The 22,734-nt window shown below is 45.3% G+C and overlaps 1 protein-coding gene across 15 annotated transcripts; it reads left to right on the forward strand.

The window, feature by feature from the left end:
• The first annotated feature begins 396 nt into the window (after window positions 1-396).
• ZNF239 (zinc finger protein 239) lies at window positions 397-14,557 on the forward strand. Of its 15 annotated transcripts, XM_060406781.1 has the most exons (6): window positions 397-1,360; window positions 2,537-2,759; window positions 2,949-3,084; window positions 5,498-5,623; window positions 9,686-9,821; window positions 12,103-14,557. In XM_060406781.1, the coding sequence occupies exon 6, from the start codon at window positions 12,369-12,371 to the stop codon at window positions 13,575-13,577; it is 1,209 nt and encodes a 402-aa protein (XP_060262764.1). In that variant the 5' UTR covers window positions 397-1,360; window positions 2,537-2,759; window positions 2,949-3,084; window positions 5,498-5,623; window positions 9,686-9,821; window positions 12,103-12,368; the 3' UTR covers window positions 13,578-14,557. The 15 variants fall into 15 exon arrangements, with proteins under 15 accessions (XP_060262764.1, XP_060262763.1, XP_042097056.1 ...); XM_060406780.1 differs by having other exon boundaries at window positions 2,537-3,084; XM_042241122.2 differs by lacking the exon at window positions 2,537-2,759.
• Window positions 14,558-22,734: the final 8,177 nt, after the last annotated feature.

The raw sequence follows: 22,734 nt of genomic DNA on the forward strand, positions 1-22,734 counted from the left end.
ACGGTGATTTTTTTTTTTTTTTTTTTTTGCGTAAGCGTCTTGGCCAGTTCCTGGAACATAGCAGGACCTCAAATGTTTGCTGAATGAACGAACTTCAGAGGTGAGAAGGGGATACTCATTTCAGAATGTTATTAAAGAGAAAGTACTGGTGATATTTCCGTTCTTTTCCCCCCGTAGCACTTTAACAAACTGAAAAGCATGTTAATGGGTATTCCTAAAATAAAGACAGGACAGACATTTAAAAACAATGCCACATGTGAGGATAACCTGAAGGAACTAGCTGCGAAATCGAAGAGCACCTCGCGGGAGCTGCGCCTCCCCTCCGGCGCAGCCTCCGGCGGGGCCCCGGGACGGCGCCGGAAGCGGGCGTGGCGCTCCCGCGGCTGCCTGGGACTCGTAGTTCGCGGCCCTCGGCGCTGGCGCGGGGCCGAGGCGCGGATCCTGCGCCTCCAGGTGTCGGCTTCCGCGTGAGCGGTGAGAAAGGCCTGGCGAGCAGCGCAGCCCGCGCGGCGGCCGAGCGGCGCCTGGCGCCTGAGTCGTGGGGGTGCCGCCGGGGAGGCGCCGGGCTGCGGCGGTGGCCGTGCGAGGGCGCGCGTCCCGGCGGAGCTGCGGCCGAGGGCCGCACGTGTGTCCGCGCCGCGGCCGGCGCTGCGCTCCCCGGCCCTCGCGGCGGCCAGCTGAGACCAGGCGCCCGCAGCGCTGAGCCGGCCGTGGCTGCGAGGGGTCCTCCTCGCCGCTGCCTGGGCTTCGGCCTTGGCCGGCCTGGGAGCCTCGCGGTTGACCACACCGGCCTTTTGCACGCCGATGACTGGCCTTATTCGAAGGAGGCTTTGGGGGGACGTTAGGGGGCCGAGAGGGGCTCCTGTGAGGGACCAACCCTCCCGTCCCCACAGTCCTGTCCTCGCTGGAAAGAGATTGCGTCAGAGCCCCTGCATCCCCGACAGAGCCGCTGCCAGGCGTCTCGGGCAGCCGAGACATCTCTGAGAGGCGACACATTGATCCGGGGAGCTACCGCTCTAACTAGAACTTTAGGGCACAGGCTGGGGAAATAGGCACATCTTCGAGCGGCTGGGGGCAGTGGGATTTCCTTGCTTTCATGGGTTTGCGAGGGAGGTTTGGCCTGTTTGATCCAAAGCCCCGTGGAGAGGTGAGGGGGGCGCAGCGTGAAGAGACGGCAGAAGCATCCCAGGAGAGGGCGTGTAAAGGTGGCAGACCTGAAAACATTTTCCCCGGCAGCCTCGCTGGACTGGCTGGGCTGTGTCCAGCAAAGCGGACCTGATTTTCACGGCTTTCTCGCTCCCTCAACTCCACTTTTCCAGGAATCTGTCCTTCCTGAAAGGAGAAACTTACCAAGTTCCAGGTGAGTTGGGCTTTCTCTTCTCTGAGGATGGAAATAGCCTTTCTTTGGGGGGAAGGGCATCAGCATTAACTGAGTGTGTATCTGGTGTCAGGTCCTGTCTTGGTTCTGGTTTTTTTTTTTTTTTTTCACTTTGTCAGACTTCAGCGTGAGACATATAGTGTTTATAAATGTGAGTATAGGAACATTAAGATACTAAGAGCATATAGCTATCAAATGATGTCACCAGGGTCTGCACAGTTTGCTGACTTTAAATTCTACCCCTGTTTTCACTGAACTACCCTGCCCCCTTGAGTTTGACTCACTCCCCAGGGGACTGGGCTGTGCTCTTTTATTGGAAAGCTTCACACAGCATGTTTGGTCCAGTCTCTGGAAGCATGCCTTTTCCTGCCAGACATTTCACTCACAGTGAAAGTCATCCACAGCTATTACACGCTCAATCTACTGCTAAGTGGTCAGGGGAAAGCAAATAGAATTGTAAACTGCGGTGCTTGTCTTCACGAGCATGTGCTGTGTGTGGGGAAAGGTGTGTGCATTAATAGTAATCATTTATTAAACTTGAGTTAAAGACATGAGAAAACGTGTTACATAACAGCTCAGTAAGTACCATGTCACTGCCAGAAATCCGGGGTGTTCTTTAAGAGGTAAACGTTCCTAAGCAACATTCCCCTAGACCGCCTGAAAGGAAAATTTCACTCCTTTTTCATCTCTTTGGTCTTTGTACAACCCAAAGATTCATTGCATTTATTGTGAAGCGTTTCTCTGCATACTTGATGTGAGCGTCACTAAGGCAGACGGGATGGGCTGCTCGTCTTTTGTGTTCTGCTTGCTTTGCTCCCTTTATCGCCGTACCTGCGTTTTAATTGGTACAGTGAATTGTTGAATTACCATGTAGGCTTTTAAAAAACACTTGTCATTTGTCTGCACAAAACCCCTTCTAGAAAGCTACCTCAAGACTGACACTTAGTGTCATAGAAAGTTTGAAAAGGAAGGGGTTAGCCAGCCACCAGGGTAGCCCCTCTTAACTCTCTGCCTTGGTGCCATCATCTTACAGAGGAGAGCTCTAATTCTGAGGGAGCAGAAGGGAAGTACCATGTATTTTATTGCAGAGAACAGCAAAGTCAGAAGTCAACCCCATGTTTTCTAACTTCATGCTGTTTCTTCTCTGTAACTAAACAGGTCATCACACCAGGAGTTATTTGAATAAAATATCAGGCTGGGTTTTTTTTTTTATTAGATGATTTAAAAAAAAATAAGTATAGTTGATTTACTGTGTTTCAGGCATACAGGCTGGATTTTAAGGGGGGGGGGTGGTGGAAAACGAACTAATTCTTAACAGCACCGCCAGCAAGACCATCTTTTGGTTGGCAAAAACCATCCTCACATCCACATCCATAGAAAGGTACCATGAGTTCTTATAAAAATCAGTTTGTTTAGAGGACAGTAAGCTGCCTCAAAGTATTGAAAGCATAATATCTTTGTGCCTTGAATATAATTGAGAACTTCAGCAAAGATTAACATAAGTAAGAACCTGTGCTCTTTTTTTGTTTTCCTTCCATCTCTTCCCTAATGATTATGCACTGTGATGAAGTTGGGGATTGCTAGAATGGTGACATTTTGAGATCCTGGCGTATGTTCATCATTTTTTGAATTTAAAGAAAGGACTTCATTCCATCAGTGCTTACTCTTTTCTGTATACCAGACATTGTCCTTGAGTCTGCTGAAAGGTAGGAGTCCCATTTAACCCTTCTCTTCCTCTGTGACTTTGAATGAGTCACTTCGCAGTTATGAACCTTAGTTTTCTCATCTGTAAATTGAGTGCCGAGTTGGATGAGCTCGAGATTTCTCTTTTACTTGTATCATTTCATGATTTTAAATTGTGAATTTATAAATAAATATTTTCCATTTAGATTTTGAGTCAGGTGTGCTGTTTGCTGAGGACTTAAAGATTAGTTGAGTGTGGTCACAGAAGCCAGGTGAAATGTAAGGGGGGAAGGATGCAGGCTGAGCTTGAAGAATCGACAGGACCCCAGGCTGTGAAGCCTTGCAGGCCAGAATGAAGAGTCTGGATTTTATTCCATGTGCGTGGAAAAGCCTTTGGAGAGTTTCATGCCTGGCGTGGTACGTGTTTTAAAAGATCACCTTCTCTGCTGTGAGGAAGATTCATCATGTGGGGGAGGACAGATTTAGGAGGTTGGTGTAGGTGGAAAGTTAATGACAGCTGGGACCTATAATGATAATAGTGCAAGCTGGAAAGAAGTGGGTGGCTTCAGAGATGTTTTAAAGGCAGAGTTGACATGACTTGGTGATGAATAAAATGTGAGGAAGTGAGAAGAAAATCAGAAGCACTTCTGGGATTGGGGCTCGAGCAGTTTAGTAGGTTGTGTGGCACTTGGGGGACAACAACGGAAGAGCAGACACTGATGGAGATTGTGGGAGCAAGAATTCTGTTGGGGTGACTTACCTGGTGGTCCAGTGGTTAAGACTCTGAACTGCCAAAGCAGGGGCATGGGTTTGGTCCCATGTCAGGGAACTAAGATCCCACATGCTATGCGGCACAGCCAAAAGCTTAAAAAAAAAAAATTCTGTTGGGGCTTGATAGGTTTTAAGTGCCTTTTAGACATCCAAGTGTAGATGTAGGTGGGAAATTGGAGCCTGGAATTGAGAAGAAAGGTTAGGACTAGAGATAAATGTTCGGGAATACCTAAGGAGAGTGTTTTATGGTTGTGGGTAAATGTGCTATTTTATTTTTTCTAGGAATGTTCAACTACTTAGTTTAGAACAAGAAAGGGCATATGATTTAGAAGACTAGGGGAGAAACTGATACCAGAAGTGCCCTTTGGCTGAGAGGAGACAGGAAGGGTCAAAGCACAGGCTGGAGTCCAGACTGCCGGGAGAAATATCAATCACCTCAGATATGCAGATGACGCCACCCTCATGGCAGAAAGTGAGGAGGAGCTCAAAAGCCTCTTGATGAAAGGGAAAGAGGAGAGTGAAAAAGTTGGCTTAAAGCTCAACATTCAGGAAACGAAGATCATGGCATCCGGTCCCATCACTCCATGGGAAATAGATGGAGAAACAGTGGAAACAGTGTCAGACTTTATTTTTTTGGGCTCCAAAGTCACTGCAGATGGTGACTGCAGCCATGAAATTAAAAGATGCTTACTCCTTGGAAGAAAAGTTATGACCGACATAGATAGCATATTCAAAAGCAGAGACATTACTTTGCCGACAAAGGTCCGTCTAGTCAAGGCTATGGTTTTTCCAGTGGTCATGTATGGATGTGAGAGCTGGACTGTGAAGAAGGCTGAGCGCCGAAGAATTGATGCTTTTGAACTGTGGTGTTGGAGAAGACTCTCGAGGGTCCCTTGGACTGCAAGGAGATCCAACCAGTCCATTCTGAAGGAGATCAGCCCTGGGATTTCTTTGGAAGGAATGATGCTAAAGCTGAAGCTCCAGTACTTTGGCCACCTCATGTGAAGAGTTGACTCATTGGAAAAGACTTTGATGCTGGGAGGGATTGGGGGCAGGAGGAGAAGGGGACGACCAAGTATGAGATGGCTGGATGGCATCACGGACTCGATGGACGTGAGTCTGAGTAAACTCCAGGAGATGGTGATGGACAAGGAGGCCTGGCGTGCTGTGATTCATGGGGTCGCAAAGAGTCGGACACGACTGAGCAACTGAACTAAACTGAAAGGATGATGATCTTGGTAAAATAGATGTGAGGGAGGAAGAAGAGAAGAAAAATAGGATGATGTGTTTAAGGTGTGAATTTTGAGATAATATTTCAAAAACAGAGTGATCCAAATAGTGAAATGGCCCTAATTGTGGTTCCTGAGTTTGAAATGAGGCAAAGATCATTGGCATTGAAGAGATTAAGAAATGTGGGGTTAGCGTGTTGGGTAAATCGTTCTTCTGAGTGTTAAGGTTATCAGGATAATAGTAGGAATGGGGCACAAGGACAGCTCAGCAAGGAAATGAGGAAGGAGAGGCTCCATCCAAACTAGACTGAGATCAGCCTGAACTGCACACCCCCCTGTATCCTTCTCCCCTCTTGAGTGCTCCCAACCTCACCTTCCTTCTGGGGCATTTGTTCCAATGGTTGTCAGTTGAGGAGGAATGTGCTTACTGTTTTAGGAACCAGTAGCATTCAAGGATGCCTCTGTGGACTTCACCAGGAAAGAGTGGGGTTGCTGGACTCTGTTGAGAGGAAGCTGCACAGAGCTGTAATGCTGGAGAACTACAGCCACTTGGCCTCAGTGGGTAAGAACATGAACTTGAGCACCAGTGCTGGGAGCCCCAGGAGCTATAGTTGAGGAATCACTTTCTTAATTCTTTTTTGGCAGAAAAGGATGTTTTTGATTATTCTAAGCAGCTAAAGAACTTTGTGTGTATATGCTCAGTCATTTCCAGCTTTGTGTGACCCCATGGACTGTAGCTCGCCAGGCTCCTCTGTCCGTGGAATTTTCCAGGCGAGAATGCTGGAGTGGGTTTCCATTTCCTGCCCCAGGGGGTCTTCCTGACCCAGGGGTCGAGCCCAGGTCTCTGGCATCCCCTGCACTGGCAGGTGAGTTCCTCACCACTGGGCCACCTGGAGAGCCCTAAAGAACTTTCCTTGGTGAGAGCTGGAGAATGGTAGCCTTACTCGGAGAATTGTCCGAGAAACCGTACGTGGTCCATCCTTTATGAGCCAGAGTTTGAGACTGCTTTTTTTTTTTCCACACAGTCACCCACACCTGTGTGTCTCAGATGTGTTCTCTCAGTTGGAGCAAGCTGAGGATTATAGTATAATGGAAAACTCTCCATGCTCGTTACCTTTAGTTGCTGGTCTAGAGCCTCTAAACTACCCCCTCGCTTTCCGAGCCTTTCAAGCTCTACCTTTACCACAGAGCATTATTCGCTGCTGCCCCGCGGTCGCCCTCCTTTCCAGCTGAGCCTGTTTTCCTGAGGTCCTCCATGCTTCCTTGCTCTGGGGCCCTTGATTGCCATGCTCTGGTTTCTCGTGAATTCTGTCTGTTAAGATTTTATTTGAAGTAATTTACCTGTGTGAGATCTTTGACCACCCCCCCATTCAATCTCCTTCTCGTTTCCTTCTTCTTGTTTTTGTTAATTTTATCTATCTCTGGCTGTGCTGGGTCTTCACTGCTGTGTGTCAGCTTTTCTCTAGTTGCGGTCAGTAGGCTTCCCGTTGCCGTGGCATCTCTTGTTGTGGAGCACAGGCCCCAGAGCACGTGGCCGTCAGTAGTTGAGGCACATGGGCTCATCAGTTGTGGTGCGTGGCTTAGTGGCTCCGTGGCATGTGGGATCTTCCTGGACCAGGGATCAAACTTGTATCACCTGCATTGGGAGGCAAATTCATATCCACTGTACCAAACAGGGAAGTCCTCAACCTCCTTCTTTTCTCGGAACTTTCTTTTCTCGGAATTTATATCTCACAGGCTCATCAGTTCAATTCAGTTCAATCACTCAGTTGTGTCCGACTCTTTGCGACCCCATGAATCGCAGCATGCCAGGCCTCCCTGTTCATCACCAACTCCTGGAGTTCACTCAAACTCACGTCCGTCGAGTCCGTGATGCCATCCAGCCATCTCATCCTCTGTTGTCCCCTCTCCTCCTGCCCCCAGTCCCTCCCAGCATCAGTCTTTTCCAATAAGTCAACTCTTCGCACAGGCTCATACCTGATTACATATCTTTTTGCATACTTTTCTTTTAACCATTAGATCTGCAAGTCTGATTTATTTTCTTTGGTTTCTGGAGGGAAAGCAATGTGTTTAATACCCCACTGCTTTATGTACATGTGTGTGTGTGTGAGTCAGCTGTGTCCGACTCTTTGAAACCCCATGCACTATAGCTCTCCAGGTGCCTCTGCCCATGGACTTCTCCAGGCAAGAATACTGGAGTGGGTTGCCATTCCCTTCTCCAGTGGATCTTCCCGACCCAGGGAAAGAATGCAGATCTCCCACATTGCAGGCAGATTCTTTACAGTTTGAGCCACCAGGGAATCAAGATTTAAAAACTGACTGCTGTAGGGTTTCAAAGAAATATGTCTTATAGTCTTGTAAAAGAGACGTTATAGTAAACACAGTGTGTTACTATGAATTCATTAAGTCCTGTGACGGATGGAGAATTGTGTTCTGAGAGAATGAGGGCATGGGATGGGATGAGAGTGATAAATGTATTGTTGAGAGGTCCAAGGAAAGCCTCTGAAGTGATGTTTAAACTGAGACCTAAAGCATTAATGGGTATTAAACAGGTGACCGGGCAGGGGAAGAATAGGCACGAGAAGACTTCACAAGAAGACCCAGACACCTAAAAGAAGGCGTGTGGCTAGAATATAGGAAGCATTTGGGAAGATTAGAGCAGGGGTGATTCACTCGTGGCATTAAAGGCATCGGTAAAAAAAATGTGACTTTGTGTTGCGTTCAGTGGGAAGCCGCTGGGACAGCAAAATGGTATGAACTGATTCACCCGTATCACTGGGACTGCTTGACAGAGACTGGTTTGCAGAGAGGCAAAAGTAAAGGTAGGCTCTATACTTAGAGTTCTGATCATTTGCTGTCACAAGCTGTCTGCAGGGAATAAATTTGTGCAAGTAGCACTCACAGCTGTGCCAAGAAATCTGAAGAATAAAACCCCCGAGCTGGACTACTGCGTGCATATATTTGTGATTTTGAGACATAATTGTTAAAATATCCTTCTTGAGGGGTGATACCAATTTACATTCACAAGCAACATGTGTCAGCAGGCTTTGGGTTTTTAACCAGTGTTAACAGGTAGTTTTAATTTATTATATTATGATATACTGCTATTTTTTCAGCTTATCAATATTTGATATTTTATTGACTTCATTATTTCCCCTAACATGCCCATCATCCCGAGAGTTTATGTCAGAGTCACATCAGTGGTTAATACTTACATTGCTTTGATTTCATAACTCTTGTTCCTGCAGAGTCAAATAGTATACATAGATTACAGTTCCTTTTTTTGTTTTATTCCCTTTCCTACAACTAATTTTTGCTTTTCAAAATATATTTAATTTGAGGTTTTTCCCTTTCCACTCTGTTTCTAGAGCATTTTGGTTGATTTGGTTAACTACTGTTTTCTGTTATATATCAACAGTTGATTCAGCTTGTCTATTTTATTGATTTCTTAATGCTCACTGCTATTTCTTATATGTCATCTTTTTCTTAATTTAAAAACTTTTACTATAGTACACTGTTGAATAATTGTTTCAGTAATTTTTAAAATCCTTTCTAACCTGAAAAAGTGTCTAGCCAGTCTACTGATTGACTTGGGTATGAGATAGAAGGCTAATTTTACAGTCAGTTTACTTCCTAAATTAGAAGATATTGCTCATTTATCTTCCGGTATACAATACTGCTGTTCTGTAGTTCGATGTCAATATAATTCTCATTTGTATTTGCACATAACTTGGCTTTTCTGTCTAGATGCTTTTAGCATTTTCTGGGTTTTTATTTCTTTGCGTTTTTTTTTGTTTGTTTGTTTCGTTGAAGTCCTGAGGTTTCACAATTTTTAACATTTAGTGAGCCCTGACTCCTGAATTCTAAGAATTTTTTTCCCCCTGCTAATTCTTTGATCATTTCTTTCTCTGCATTCTACCTCCACGGTATTCATCGAACTCGCACAAGACAGGCTTTCATCATTCCGTCTGTCTGCCTTTGCTCTGCATTCCTTGAGTACCCCTCAGTCTTCATTTTAGGTGGATATTCATTTAGCTATTCAACCCGTCTAGATTGCAGACCTTAAAATCAGACTGCCTGACAGTAGCTATGACACAAATTACTTGATCATTTTAACCTTGGTTCTTCCAGTGTAGAATGAGTGTCCTAATAGTTTTTCTCACGTAGGATCATGCATCTGCTTTCTGAGTGCTCCAATTGAGGACAGTAAATGTTAAATGTCGGATGGCATCACCAACTCAATGGACATGAGTTTAAGCAAACTCTGGGAGATAGTGAAGGACAGGGAAGCCTGGCATGCTGCAGTCCTTGGGTTTTAAAGAGACAGACAGAACTCGGTGTCTGAATAAGTCTCAAATATTATGATTATCATTGTTTTCAATCTTTTTATTAATTTGGAAAAATTCTAATTATTCTTTATAGCAATGTGTTTATGTTTTAGTACTAGATCGTAGTTTTTTTAGATGTGATATCCCCTCAGATTTCTCTGGGATTTTCATTTTGAACCTTTTAAATTCTGTTACCTCTGTTTACTGTTTCCTGAGTTTGTGCCTCTCTTTATTGATGTGAGTTTCTGTCTTTCTTGTTTGTTTCCTTATGTCTCTTGTCTCTTTTTTTCCAAAAGTCTTCTGTTCACAACATGACAGTGGAGTGCACCGCCCTCAGCGGATGCTCAGCCCTTCCTTGGTGCGTGTATATTCAGCTTACAGGGGACACCTCTGCTGACTGGGCTTGCCATGAATCTAATAAGAATCCAGATGGTGAGTTACGATGTAGACCCTTTTTTTGAGATCGCCTCTTAAGGCCAGGATGTTATCTGGGACATGCCCTGCTTCAGTTTCCAGCTCTGGGATGTCCTTGTCAGAAATTCCACCTCGCAGATTAGCTTGCGGCTTTATCCTGGGCACATGCGGCGTTGGTTGCTTCTCTTTGTACCTCAGCCCTGTCATTGTGCAGGTTTGCCATTACCTCAACTGATGCTGCTGTCTTCAGCCCAAATCATACTATTAGGAGTTCTTCTTTGCGAACAGTTTGTTTTTGAAGCTTTATAAGGGGCCACTCCCCTTAACCTCCTAGTTTTTCATTTTTTTGTGGGGAAGAGGGTAGTTGGGACAGTGGCTCTGCTAATGGCAACAACTAGTCAAGACATTAGAAATGCCTGATGTGATAGAAAAAACCTCTTTCTGGAGTAAACCTCTCTTAGTTCAGAATAGTTGATTCTGAGCTTGGAGTTTAATTTCTCGGACTTCTTGGGACGTTCTCCTGCTTCTTCAGGAGCCTTTTTCTGTACATAACTTGAGCTGTGCGTTTGTTTTTTGTTTGTTTCCCCATCAGACCTCATCCGTCTGCACTTTATCACAAGAAGTTCCCTAGCAATTTTATTCTAGTAATGGCAGTCTTTCTTTTTTTTCCAAGACCATTGTGGATTTTCTTATTTTGGTCATTTCAGTGTAATATAAGGATCTTTACCCTAATTGTTTTCACTAACATACATACTACAGATCTTCATTAACTTATAGTTGGGTTATATCCCCATAGACTCATTGTAAATTGAAAAACACTTTTAAGTCAAAAATGCCTTTAATACACCTGATCTACTGATCATCACAGCTTAGCCTAACTGCCTTAATTATGCTCAAAACATTTACACTGGCCTGCAGTTGGGCAAAATCATCTAACACAGAGCCTGTTTTATACGAGTGTTGAGTATCTCGGGCAGTTCGTTGCGCACTGTCCTGAAAGGGGAAGACAAGGGTTGTAAGCACACTGTTGGAGCTGCAGCTGCTGCCTTTGCTCAGCATCATGAGGAGGTTTGTCCAGCATCTTGCTAGCCCAGGAAAATCCGAAATTCAAAGGCATATCACTGTCACACCCCCATAAAGTCGAAAGTTTGTAAGTGAAGCCATTGTAAGTCAGGGACCATCTGTAGTAAGTCTAAAATCTATATTCCTAGCACAGTTCTCTCCCAGGAGCTCCAGACCCACATGTTTCACTTACTGAACAGAATATTCCACCAGCATCACAAATTTAAAGAGTCAGATTCCAAGTCTGTTTTCTGTCCCCTTCCCTACTCTAGCCTTGGAGATTAAGATCCCGTGTCTTATGATATAGTAACCCATACCTAGTCACTTATTCAAGGGACTTGAGTCATGCTTGGGGCCTTCTTTCCCTTTTGAGTTTAGTCAGTCATCATGTGATTCAGAACAAATCTCTCCCTTTCTGTCCATAACCATCCTCCTCATCACTCTTCTGATTTGCTATAGCAGCTCTCTCTCTACCTTAAAGTCATGCTCATTTATGATGGTATTTATAATCATAGAGTCCGTCATTTCACTCACAACTGTAATCCTTAATAGCTTTACATCTCTGAGGGGATCTCTAACTACACACCAAGCCCTTTGTTCTGGCTCTTGTCTTCCTCTCCAGGCATAGTCTTTACCACTGTTACCTGTTTTATTTCCTTCACAAGAAACTGCTTATCTTTTCCAGAACATGTCACATCCTCCCTCCACATTCCACTTTTTTTCCCTTACGTTTGCTCCCAGAAATCTCCCCCAAGGTCTGAGTCAGCTGCCCCCCGCCCCCCGTGCCCCCGTGACTAGCCGTGCATGTATCTGTATAGTAGCACTTACATGGCGTTGTTGTTGGCCTGTCTTTCTTCCCAGTAGATTCCAGTTTATCAAGCAAAAGGATCTGTATTTCCTTTTTGTATCCCAAGCACTTATTAAAGTCAAGTACTTCGTTTTATTTTATTTTAACTGACACTTAACTGGTGAAATGGAATGAAATGTTAATTGTGGGATGACAAGAGTGTGGGATGACAAGAATGTGGGATGACAAGCAATGTGCATGTGCTTTCATTGGCAGTACTTAAAAGCAGAGACAAGATTTCTGTCCTGCATACCCAAGCCCTCTCCCTTCCTGACACTAACCCAAAGGACATGAGGATAAGGACAAGACTGAACTTTCTGCTAGTTACCTTAGGCAGCTCTGAAATCTTGAAATTTTGTTTGTTGTCACTGAATTCCCTTTGTTTCCTAGGAGACTTGAATGAAAATTTTGTGGAAAATGAAGATAAAGTCCTTACGTTATCTATTACCTCAAGAGCTTTCCTGCTGGCAAATTTTGGAAGAAGTGGCTTAGTACAGTAACGAGGAGTCAGAATTAAATTGTGAATATTCACAGGGAGGTGTAAGTAACCCTGAACTGGATGTTTCTACTTGTCAGAAGTGGAGAAAAGTATCTTCTCATATTTCCAGGAACCACAAGCAGTGTGGTGACTCTTCAGAGTGATAATTTAAAAAAACATGGAGAGTGAAGAATATTCATGTTTGAAAGTCCCGATCCAGATGGCCACCCAGGACTCCTCATTCTGTAAGAATGAGCCCCAGGATCCTCAGGAAAGCAAAAGTCTAACTGAAGAAAGCACTGAGAGGAAACTGACAGGGGGAAGAAGTCCTCCCGTTGAGCATTGTTCAGAGAGCCCTCACGGTAGACTCGTGGATGACGTAAAAGAGGTGGTCTCGCCACCGTTCAGAGCAGAGACAGTCTGGCATATTGGCCAGGGGGAAGAGTCCCTGGAGCCCTTTGGCTGTGACCACAAAGACACTAGCGGTTGGAAATCCCGGGTGGCCAGTCATCGTCATCAGAGAGCTCATGCAGAGGAGAAGCCCTGTAGCCATCAAGACTGTGGGAAAACATGTGCCGCCAGCCCAGGTGGTCACCCTGGTGAGAAAATCCGCCCTTCAGAGAAAGTATACAGATGTAGCCAGTGTGGTAGGGACTTCAGTGAGCGCTCAGAGCTGGTCCTGCATCAGAGGGAGCACACGGAAGAAAAGCCCTACAGGTGCGATCAGTGCGGAAAGGGCTTCACGAGGAGCTCGAGTCTGCTCATCCACCGTGAGGTCCATGCCGATGAGAAGCCTTACAAGTGCGACAAGTGCGGGAAGGGCTTCACCAGGAGCTCGAGTCTGCTCATCCATCACTCAGTCCACACAGGGGAGAAGCCTCATAAATGCGACAAGTGCGGGAAGGGCTTTACTCAGAGCTCCAAGCTGCACATCCACCAGCGCGTGCACACTGGCGAGAAGCCCTACGAGTGTGGGGAGTGTGGGATGAGCTTCAGCCAGCGCTCCAACCTGCACATCCACCAGCGCATCCACACGGGGGAGAGGCCCTACAAGTGCGGGGAGTGCGGGAAGGGCTTCAGCCAGAGCTCCAACCTGCACATCCACCGCTGTTCACACACGGGGGAGAAGCCGTACCAGTGCTACGAGTGCGGGAAGGGCTTCAGCCAGAGCTCAGACCTCCGCATCCACCTGAGAGTCCACACTGGGGAGAAGCCCTATCACTGTGGCAAGTGCGGGAAGGGCTTCAGCCAGAGCTCCAAACTCCTCATCCACCAGAGAGTCCACACTGGGGAGAAGCCCTATGAGTGCAACAAATGTGGGAAGGGCTTCAGCCAGAGCTCCAACCTCCACATCCACCAGCGGGTCCACAGGAAAGACCCCCACTAAGTGAGGTCTTCAATCACATGCTGTCACTCCAAAGACTTCAATATTTCTAACATTACTCTTACTTTCACATTCTCAGGATATAGTAAGAGTTATTCAGATATGTCGCCTCACTGAAAGTCATTCACTCAAGGGATTTAAGTACCAGGCACTTTGTTATGCTACACAGTGAATTGATTGTTGTTCTTGCTCAGATGGGTAGAGTGAAAACGTCTGTGCTTTGCCATTCAGCCAGTGTTACTAGAGCCGCATATCCTACCCAGCATTTCTAAGTGCAAGAACCTTACATTTGTCTAAGCAGAACACGTTTTCTTTGTTCACACTCTCTGAGAATCTGGGACTTTGGCTTTCTCTTCAAATCCTGTGCCTTGTGTTTTTCATATTTCCCTTCCTGCCCCAAGTAGCCCTCTTTAAATTATGATTGCACAATATGTTTTAACATTTGCTATAACCCCCAAAAGTCATTTGCTTTTGCAACACTGTTATTGAGCCACACTTGGGTCTTCTGGGCCGAGCAGAGTAAAGCCAATCTGCTGACACCGGGTTGTAGAGGAAGTGCACCGTTTATCGCAGGGCACCAAAGGAGTCCAAGCGGCTGGTGCTCATCAGACCCAAACTGATGGCTTTCAGAGAAACATAAGGTGAGGAACAGGGGACTGTGGGGTGCATGATCAGCTCACGGACATTCTTCTCATTGGCTGATGGTGAGGCAATTAGGAGTCAATATCATCAACCTTCAGTTTCTAAGCCATCTGGGGTCTGCTTGCTTATGGGCAGCAAACGGTCAACTTCTTGCATCTGGTGGCAGTTTCAGCGTCTGCGAAACAGCTCCGAGGACATGGCTCAGAGTATTGTCTGTATTCTAGAGGGATTACAGGTCCTTGCTTCACTTAATGGCTAAACTATTATTGTTTTGCTTGGCTTTTTTCCTTTCTTTCTGCATTTGCTCTCTTCTCTGATTAAATTTACACTCTGGAACTTGAGGAAGGCTTGGAGAGTATGTTTTGAGATGACAAGGCTTAAAATATGCACTCTATCTCACATAATTCAATTGGGGTGTGGTGCTAGGACACCTCAGAGGGTTAAGGATCATCTCCTAGAAGTTAAAACAAGAAACTTGTAAAATAGTTGAGAGAAAATTGTTTTTTAGTGAATACATAAGTAGAGCAGAATAAGCGAATTGCAACCCTGATTTTCTAAACAATGACTGATTCCCCAGCTGGTGCTTGAGGCTCCCTAGTCATCGATAGTTATTCACCAGTGACTGGTATCCATACATGAAACAGTGGTGGGGGAAATAGAGATGCAATATTTATTACCTTGAGGAGGTGGGGTTATAACTGGTACATCCTGATCAAAGGTAACCTGAAGCAGTTAACTGGACATGGATAACAGGAAAGTGGCATGTTAAATTTAGAGGAAATGTAGCTAATGTCCAATAAGAAATGGAGGAAGGTGACAGATTGATACTTCAAGAGGCAGTCCCAGAATATTTGACTCCAACTCAGAGGTGCCCACATGGAATGATTAGGGTAGTCACTGAGCATCTGCACTTTGGCATTGCATAAAACCCTCACTAGTCTGGGTACCATAAGATGGCATCACAACTGATGTGATTCTGCTTTGGTGAGCGCTAGAATTATGAGTCCCTCCCAGTTCCTCCTGGCCTCATAAGATTATATGTGAACATCTCTTCTGGACTTGACTCTTGTTTCTCACATATGTCTTCCAATTGGCTGATATATGTAATCTGTTTGGGACTTAGAGCCAAGCATGAGCATGAGAATCCATGTGCCGTGAGTCCAGAGAGCAGATCTAAAGTCCAAGTCTCAGATGTTTATAAACTAGCCTGTTTTCCAAGTCTCCTTTTATACATACCTTAATTTAGCAATGTCTTTAACTCTGTTTAGCTTTTATTGTTCTCTTTTAAGCATTAGTTTTCTTAGTACAATTGAAATGTGGTCAGAGTCCATGGGAAGCATTTTGCTGACTGTGGTAAGGAAGTTTGGAGAGAAAGTCAGAAAAAGGAACTTGTGCATGAAAATGCAGGAAAGGGAGCCTTCCTGATGCTCAGTGGTAGAGAATCCACCTGCCAATGCAGGAGACATAAATTCAATCCCTGATCTGAAAACATCCCACATGGCTGGAAGCAACTGAGCCCAGGAGCTCTATAGAGCCCAGGAGCCCCAGCTACTGAGCCCCAGCTGCTGAAGCCCCAGCTGCTGAGTCCCAGCTACTGAAGCCCCAGCTACTGAGCCCCAGCTACTGAGTCCCAGCTGCTGAGCCCCAGCTGCTGAAGCCCCAGCTACTGAGCCCCAGCTGCTGAAGCCCCAGCTACTGAGTCCCAGCTGCTGAAGCCCCAGCTACTGAGCCCCAGCTCCTGAAGCCCCAGCTACTGAGCCCCAGCTACTGAGCCCGCAGGCACTATTGCCTGTGTTCTGCAACAAGAGAAGCCACAGCAAATGAGGACCCTTCGAACTACAACTAAAGAGTAGCCTCTACTCACTGCAACTAGAGGAAAGCCCACACGGCAACAGAGACCCAGCACAGCCGAAATAAACACAGTTATTTAAAAAGAAAATGCAGGAAGAACAGGGCATGTCTCACATTCATGAAGTCCCAAAGATGCCATAGATTGACAGAGAGAAAGCGCTTTGCTAATTTTTAAGATATCCCAACTTCAGACATGTGAAAATGAAAAAAAACAAAAACAAGATGTGTTGCAAAATGGTTCTTTTTCAGAATTCAAGGGTCGTCCTAAGATTGATCCTTTACTGGTACCTGAACAAAGACCTTTGGAAAATCTCAATAATTGTATTCAATTGATAATTCCATCACAAATTTGGCAAGGAATCTAGGTTACAGATTTAAATTCTTAAAATTCTTACCTACTCAGTAGGTGCTGTTTACTTTCTATATGGATTAAGATGTTAAGGTCAAAATACTGGTGAATATATGATCACTACTTGCAGTTACACTTCTAAATTATAATCTTTTAAACCACTAACAGCCAGAGTTAGGGGATAAAAAGAAATGGTACTTCCCTGGTGATCCAGTGGTTAAGAATCTGCCCACCAATGCAGGGGACAGGGTTTGATCCCTGGTCTGGGAAGACTCCACATGCTGAGGGGCAGTTAAGCACGTATACCGCAACTACTGAAGTCCATTCTCTCTCAAGCCTATGCCCTGCAGCAAGAAAAGCCACCACGATGAGAAGCCCGTGTGCCGCAGCTAGAGAAAGACTGCAGCAACAGAGACCAAGCACAGCCAGGGAGAGCACGTCCTCCTCCCCTAACCCATGTGCACTGTCAACCAGGGACCTACCCTCCAGCAAAAGATGAGAAATTTCTTCTCTGTAGAAATCAAATGGCCCTTAGGGACAGACCTGCATTCTACTTTTGTGAGTCCAACAGAAAAACAGTTGTCTTCTAGCTCCATACATTATAACAGAGCTTCAAAATGCATGAAATAAAAACAAAATGGAAATAGCTGTAGGCAAATTACCAGTCTCAACACCTGGGTAATTGATAGCACAAATGGACAGAAAATCAGTTAGGATATATAAGATTATCAGCGAAGTTGACTAACATTTATAGAATACTCCAACAGCAGCGTAATACACATTCTTCCCAAGTGCACATGTTATGGGCAAAAAAAAAAAGCTGCAAACAGTTTAAAAGAATGGAAATCGTACACGATACACTCTGACCAGAATAGAACTTAATGAGAAATTGTAACAGATAGAGAGTCACCAAACGTTTAAGTTAATGACTCCTAAATAAGCCATGGGATAAAGAGAAAATAACAATGAAAATCTGAAAATATTTTGAATCACAACAATGTGCGGGGTGTGGCTAAAGTAGCATAAAATTTTATTAATTATGCCAATAAATCCAACAACTTAGTTGAAATAGAAAAAGTTGTTGAAAGGTACAAACTACCAAAACTCACTCAAGAAGAAAGAGAAAACTGAATAGCCCTATTAAACCAACAACCTTCCACAGGCCAGATGGTACAAGTGAATTCTACCAAACATTTCTGGAAGACATAGTAACAATTCTATATGAACTCTTCTAGGAATAAACCCATTCCAACTTATTTTAGGAGCCAACATTGCCTACATACCAAAGCCAAAGAGGTCTGCAAGGCCACAGTCTTGCATCCCCTAGAAACGTGAACTAACGGAATCCTCCTTCAGCACAAAGTGCTGCTTCCCTGAGGAGCAATTGCAGGCAGCTGGTTGCACCCATTTCCCATAGTCACTGGAAGATTAGTTACTGTAATACCTACAGGAAGATTAGGAAAGAAACTTGTTTTTTAGGATTCTTACCGTCTCATGAGGAATTAGCATGATGATTTCTTTAAGGGCCAACACAAAGCATGTAGCAACATTTGCATTTTTGCTATGACTATGAGAAAATGCAGACAAACTGGGTCAACAATAGCACAGAATAGTAACAGCATAGAACCTGCATGTCTCTTCATATTACTTCATCCTGGTACTGATGTGTTCCTGATTACTGATAATATGATGTATATTATCCTTGAAGTTGGTGTTCATCTATTTCTGTATTTCCATTCTAACTTACTAATGCTAAAAAGTCTCATATAAGACACTAAGCGAAGGAGGGAAAGAATAACTCACTATTTTCTGTAGGATCAAGGACACTACATGCAGAGAGCAAGAGTGGGGCTGGAGGAGACAGAAGAGACCACAAGAGGTCTGATCCGCCCTGCATGTCCTGGCTCTCTTACCTATGCGCTCCATACACCAGCTAGGTGGAATGTCCTCCTGCAGAACATCTTTTGGTCCTTAACTACCTTGGCAGTAGTTTCTCAGTCTTCTGATAGAAACTAAGTTTGACTTAACTGTGTCTGAAAATCTGACTACTGGCTAGGCTGCTAAGAATAGGATGACCCAGACATTCATCCTCTGGGGCTGAGTTTTCTTCATCTTTCGAGCTAGGCAGAAACAAGTAATCAGGGAAGCTCTTTCCTTCACTCGTTTCCTGTGTCTGCAAAGTGAGGATGAAGGAAGCACACACAGCTCTCAATGCCCCATGTGATAAGGGGCATGTTGTGAGGCCTCCTCAGGAACTGGCAAGAGTGGAGAATCAGAATCAAAGGCTTTTAAGAATGTCTGAGATAACATTTTCTTAGTGGGAGGTGGTATATCTTTCCCCCATACTATGCTCTCTCAAACCCTCAAAAGTGTAATGTCCTGGGCAAATTTGCCCCTTGCCGTAGCCCAGCTCATCTCTCCTCTCCAGTTCAAACAAGCTGGCACAGTCTGAAGGGAGGCTTGCAGAACACAAGGGCTACTTTGTGCTATCAGTTGTGCGAATCTAGGATCTGCTCTTTCTTGGCTTTTCTCCTCATGGGATCTGCAGTCCTGGTGGGAGGTCTCCACTCAGATGAGCCACTTTGCAGGTGAGATTCCTCTTAACCTTACAAAATCGGCTTTGTTCCTGGGAACCAGGAGCTGAACCTAAGGGACAAAATCATTTCAGTTGGAACCTACTTGAGTATTCCAACTTCCAGAGCCCCAAGATCTCAAGTAGGTCTTTCAATAAATTCAAATCAGGACTTCTGAAAACACACAGGCTGGACACATCAGGCCAGGCCCATAACTCATTATGAATTGTGATCCCAGAGCCCTTAAGGAACACCCAGAAACCCAGAAATACAAGTGTCCCGTGGTGAAAGTCCACGTTATACTGCAAGCGATGTCCTCTGGCTCCGTGCAGGGACAGACGCAACGCCGGACTAGGCAGATGGTTTTGTGGGGAAGAAACTGCCATAGATGCGCATCCTAGCGCCGTCTCCCGCTGCCGGGGCGGTTCTGAGGCACTAGCTGGCCTCTCTGAATCTTTCCTGACCTTATTAGAGTGGAAGGGCGAGGACTCCCTGCAACCCTCACGGACTGCACTGGCCTCAGAGCAGTGGCCGCCAGCAATACAGCGGCTTTCCCTGGGACTCGAAGCCGCCGGTAAGACCTCAAGGCCGGGACCGGACCTTTCACGCTCCCAGGGCTTCGGCCGGCAGTAAGGCAAGGCCCAGGCAGGCCCTCGCGCACGCTCCACCTGCCCTTCGCACCGCCGGCCGACGGAGGCTGCGCGCCAGGTGGCGCCTGCGCCAGAGCGCCTGTCCCACTTGGCGGGCACGTCCACACCTGGCCTACAGGCGGGTTCCTGACCACAAGCTGGCAGTCAGACCTAAACCGTCGGTCAGAGTAGGGAAGGGGATGTGAGGTGGCTGTTCCGCTAGCTGAGATCCTGACGCAGGTGGAAGAAATGATGGGAGAAGAGACCTGGAATGCAGTTTGAAAGCCTGTTGACAGTAGGGCTTCTCCCAGGAGGCACAGCAGTTCAGTGTGGCGGTGTTCGCAGCTGTAGTAATCATGATAAAATATGATGCCAGCTTCTCAGAATCACTTGTGAGAAATGGAATACTGCCTGCCATGTAAGTAAAGAAAGGACGTCATAGCCATCTGTGGTTGTGGCCACCTTTGAGCATTAATTGGTGAGCCTAAGGGAACTCAGGAACTTAAGAAGATATTAAGAAGAGGTGGCAAGAATATACAGAACTGTACAAAAAGATCTTCACAACCAAGATAATCACGATGGTGTGATCACTCACCTAGAGCCAGACATTCTGGAATGTGAAATCAAGTGGGCCTTAGAAAGCATCACTACGAACAAAGCTAGTGGAGGTGATGGAATTCCAGTTGAGCTCTTTCAAATCCTGAAAGATGATGCTGTGAAAGTGCTGCACTCAATATGCCAGGAAATTTGGAAAACTCAGCAGTGGCCACAGGACTGGAAAAGGTCAGTTTTCATTCCAATCCCAAAGAAAGGCAATGCAAAAGAATGCTCAAACTACCGCACAACTGCACTCATCGCACATGCTAGTAATGCTCAAAATTCTCCAAGCCAGACTTCAGCAATACGTGAACCGTGAACTTCGAGACGTGCAAGCTGGTTTTAGAAAGGGCAGAGGAACCAGAGATCAAATTGCCAACATCCGCTGGATCATGGAAAAGCAAGAGTTCCAGAAAAACATCTATTTCTGCTTTATTGACTATGCCAAAGCCTTTGACTGTGTGGATCACAGTAAACTGTGGAAAATTCTGAAAGAGATGGGAATACCAGACCACCTGACCTGCCTCTTCAGAAATCTGTATGCAGGTCAGGAAGCAACAGAACTGGACATGGAACAACAGACTGGTTCCAAATAGGAAAAGGAGTACCTCAAGATTGTATATTGTCACTCTGCTTATTTAACTTATATGCAGAGTACATCATGAGAAATGCTGGACTGGAGGAAGCACAAGCTGGAATCAAGATTGCCAGGAGAAATATCAATAACCTCAGATATGCAGATGACACCACCCTTATGGCTGAAAGTGAAGAGGAACTAAAGAGCCTCTTGATGAAAGTGAAAAAGGAGAGTGAAAAAGTTGGCTTAAAGCTCAATGTTCAGAAAACAAAGATCATGGCATCTGGTCCCATCATTTCATGGCAGATAGATGGGGAAACAGTGGAAACAGTGTCAGACTTTATTTTGGGGGTCTCCAAAATCACTGCAGATTGTGATTGCAGCCATGAAATTAAAAGATGCTTACTCCTTGGAAGGAAAGTTGTGACCAACCTAGATAGCATATTCAAAAGCAGAGACATTACTTTGCCAACAAAGGTCTGTCTAGTCAAGGCTCTGGTTTTTCCAGTAGTCATGTATGGATGTGAGAGTTGGGCTGTGAAGAAAGCTGAGCGCTGAAGAATTGACGCTTTTGAACTGTGGTGTTGGAGAAGACTCTCGAGAGTCCCTTGGACTGCAAGGAGATCCAACCAGTCCATTCTGAAGATCAGTCCTGGGTGTTTACTTTGGCCACCTCATGCAAAGAGCTGACTCATTGGAAAAGACTGATGCTGGGAGGGATTGGGGGCAGGAGGAGAAGGGGACGACAGAGGATGAGATGGCTGGATGGCACCACCAACTCGATGGACGTGAGTCTGAGTGAACTCCGGGAGTTGGTGATGGACAGGGAGGCCTGGCGTGCTGCCATTCATGGGGTCGCAAAGAATCGGGCAGACTGAGCGACTGGACGGAACTGAACTGAAGGGAACCCAGAAAGGAAGCAAGGAGCACCTGCCCTCTGGCAGCCTTCAGACACCCCGTGGTGCTCCCCGAGGAAGCTCAGGATACTGGCCAATAGCGGAGGTGCGTATCGAAGGATTGCTTCGAGCCCAGGCTCTTCTATCTTCCCATGAATAGAAAAGCGCTAAATTCCTTGAGATGTTTGGTTTTCCTTTAATTTCCAATAATTTTGTGTCATTCAGACTATCTACCCTTTGTTGCAAAACCCCTGTATATCCTAGCTAACCCCCTCGCCTCCTTGGAGCAATTTTCCCAAGGTTACTTGAGAGGCCATCTCCCAGGCCTGAAGTCCTAAGAATGTCTGTTGTGTAAAACAACTCTCAGCATTTAGGTTGTGCATTTTTTCGGTTGACATTGGCAATACACAAAATTGTTTGATGAGTGAAAACGCACAACTGAAAAAAAGTATCATCCCTCTTAGATAACATGCACAACCATTTGATGCTTTACTCAAATGGGATTTCCAAGCCGTAAGAATTTCAGTAAGCAATGTAAGCATTTTCTTGATCAATATATTTCCCAATATATTTAAAATTGTACAAATATTTCAACAATTTCAAACAAAATTTAGAGGATTCAGTGAGCTGGCATACTCCATCTGGAATCAACAGATGTTAGTGTCTTTCTAAGGCTTCTAGATGTGTCTTTACTTGTGATGAAGCTTGAGCCCTAAATGTGCCATCCTGTACCTTCTAAGGACATACTTTCACACAAGCACAATACCATTATCCCACCTATAAAACTTAACCATAAAAAGCATCTAATACGAAATCCACATTCCAAGTGCCTCATCCTAAGAGTGTCTTACAGAGGTTGTGTCAGGTTTTTGAAGCTGTCTGTTTTAAACCAAGATTCAACAAACCCCTGTATTACATAATACGCAGCAGTGGAGTGGACAAGATTCACTCATCAAGTCCTAATTTTCCCACTGGAAGAGAGTGCAAAGCGAGTAGTCCTCTGTTGTCTGCTTTTGGCTGTGCCAGGCAGAACGCAGGAGCCTAGT

The sequence above is a fragment of the Ovis aries genome, chromosome 25 (assembly GCF_016772045.2).
Source record: "Ovis aries strain OAR_USU_Benz2616 breed Rambouillet chromosome 25, ARS-UI_Ramb_v3.0, whole genome shotgun sequence".
NCBI classification, from domain to species: domain Eukaryota; kingdom Metazoa; phylum Chordata; class Mammalia; order Artiodactyla; family Bovidae; genus Ovis; species Ovis aries.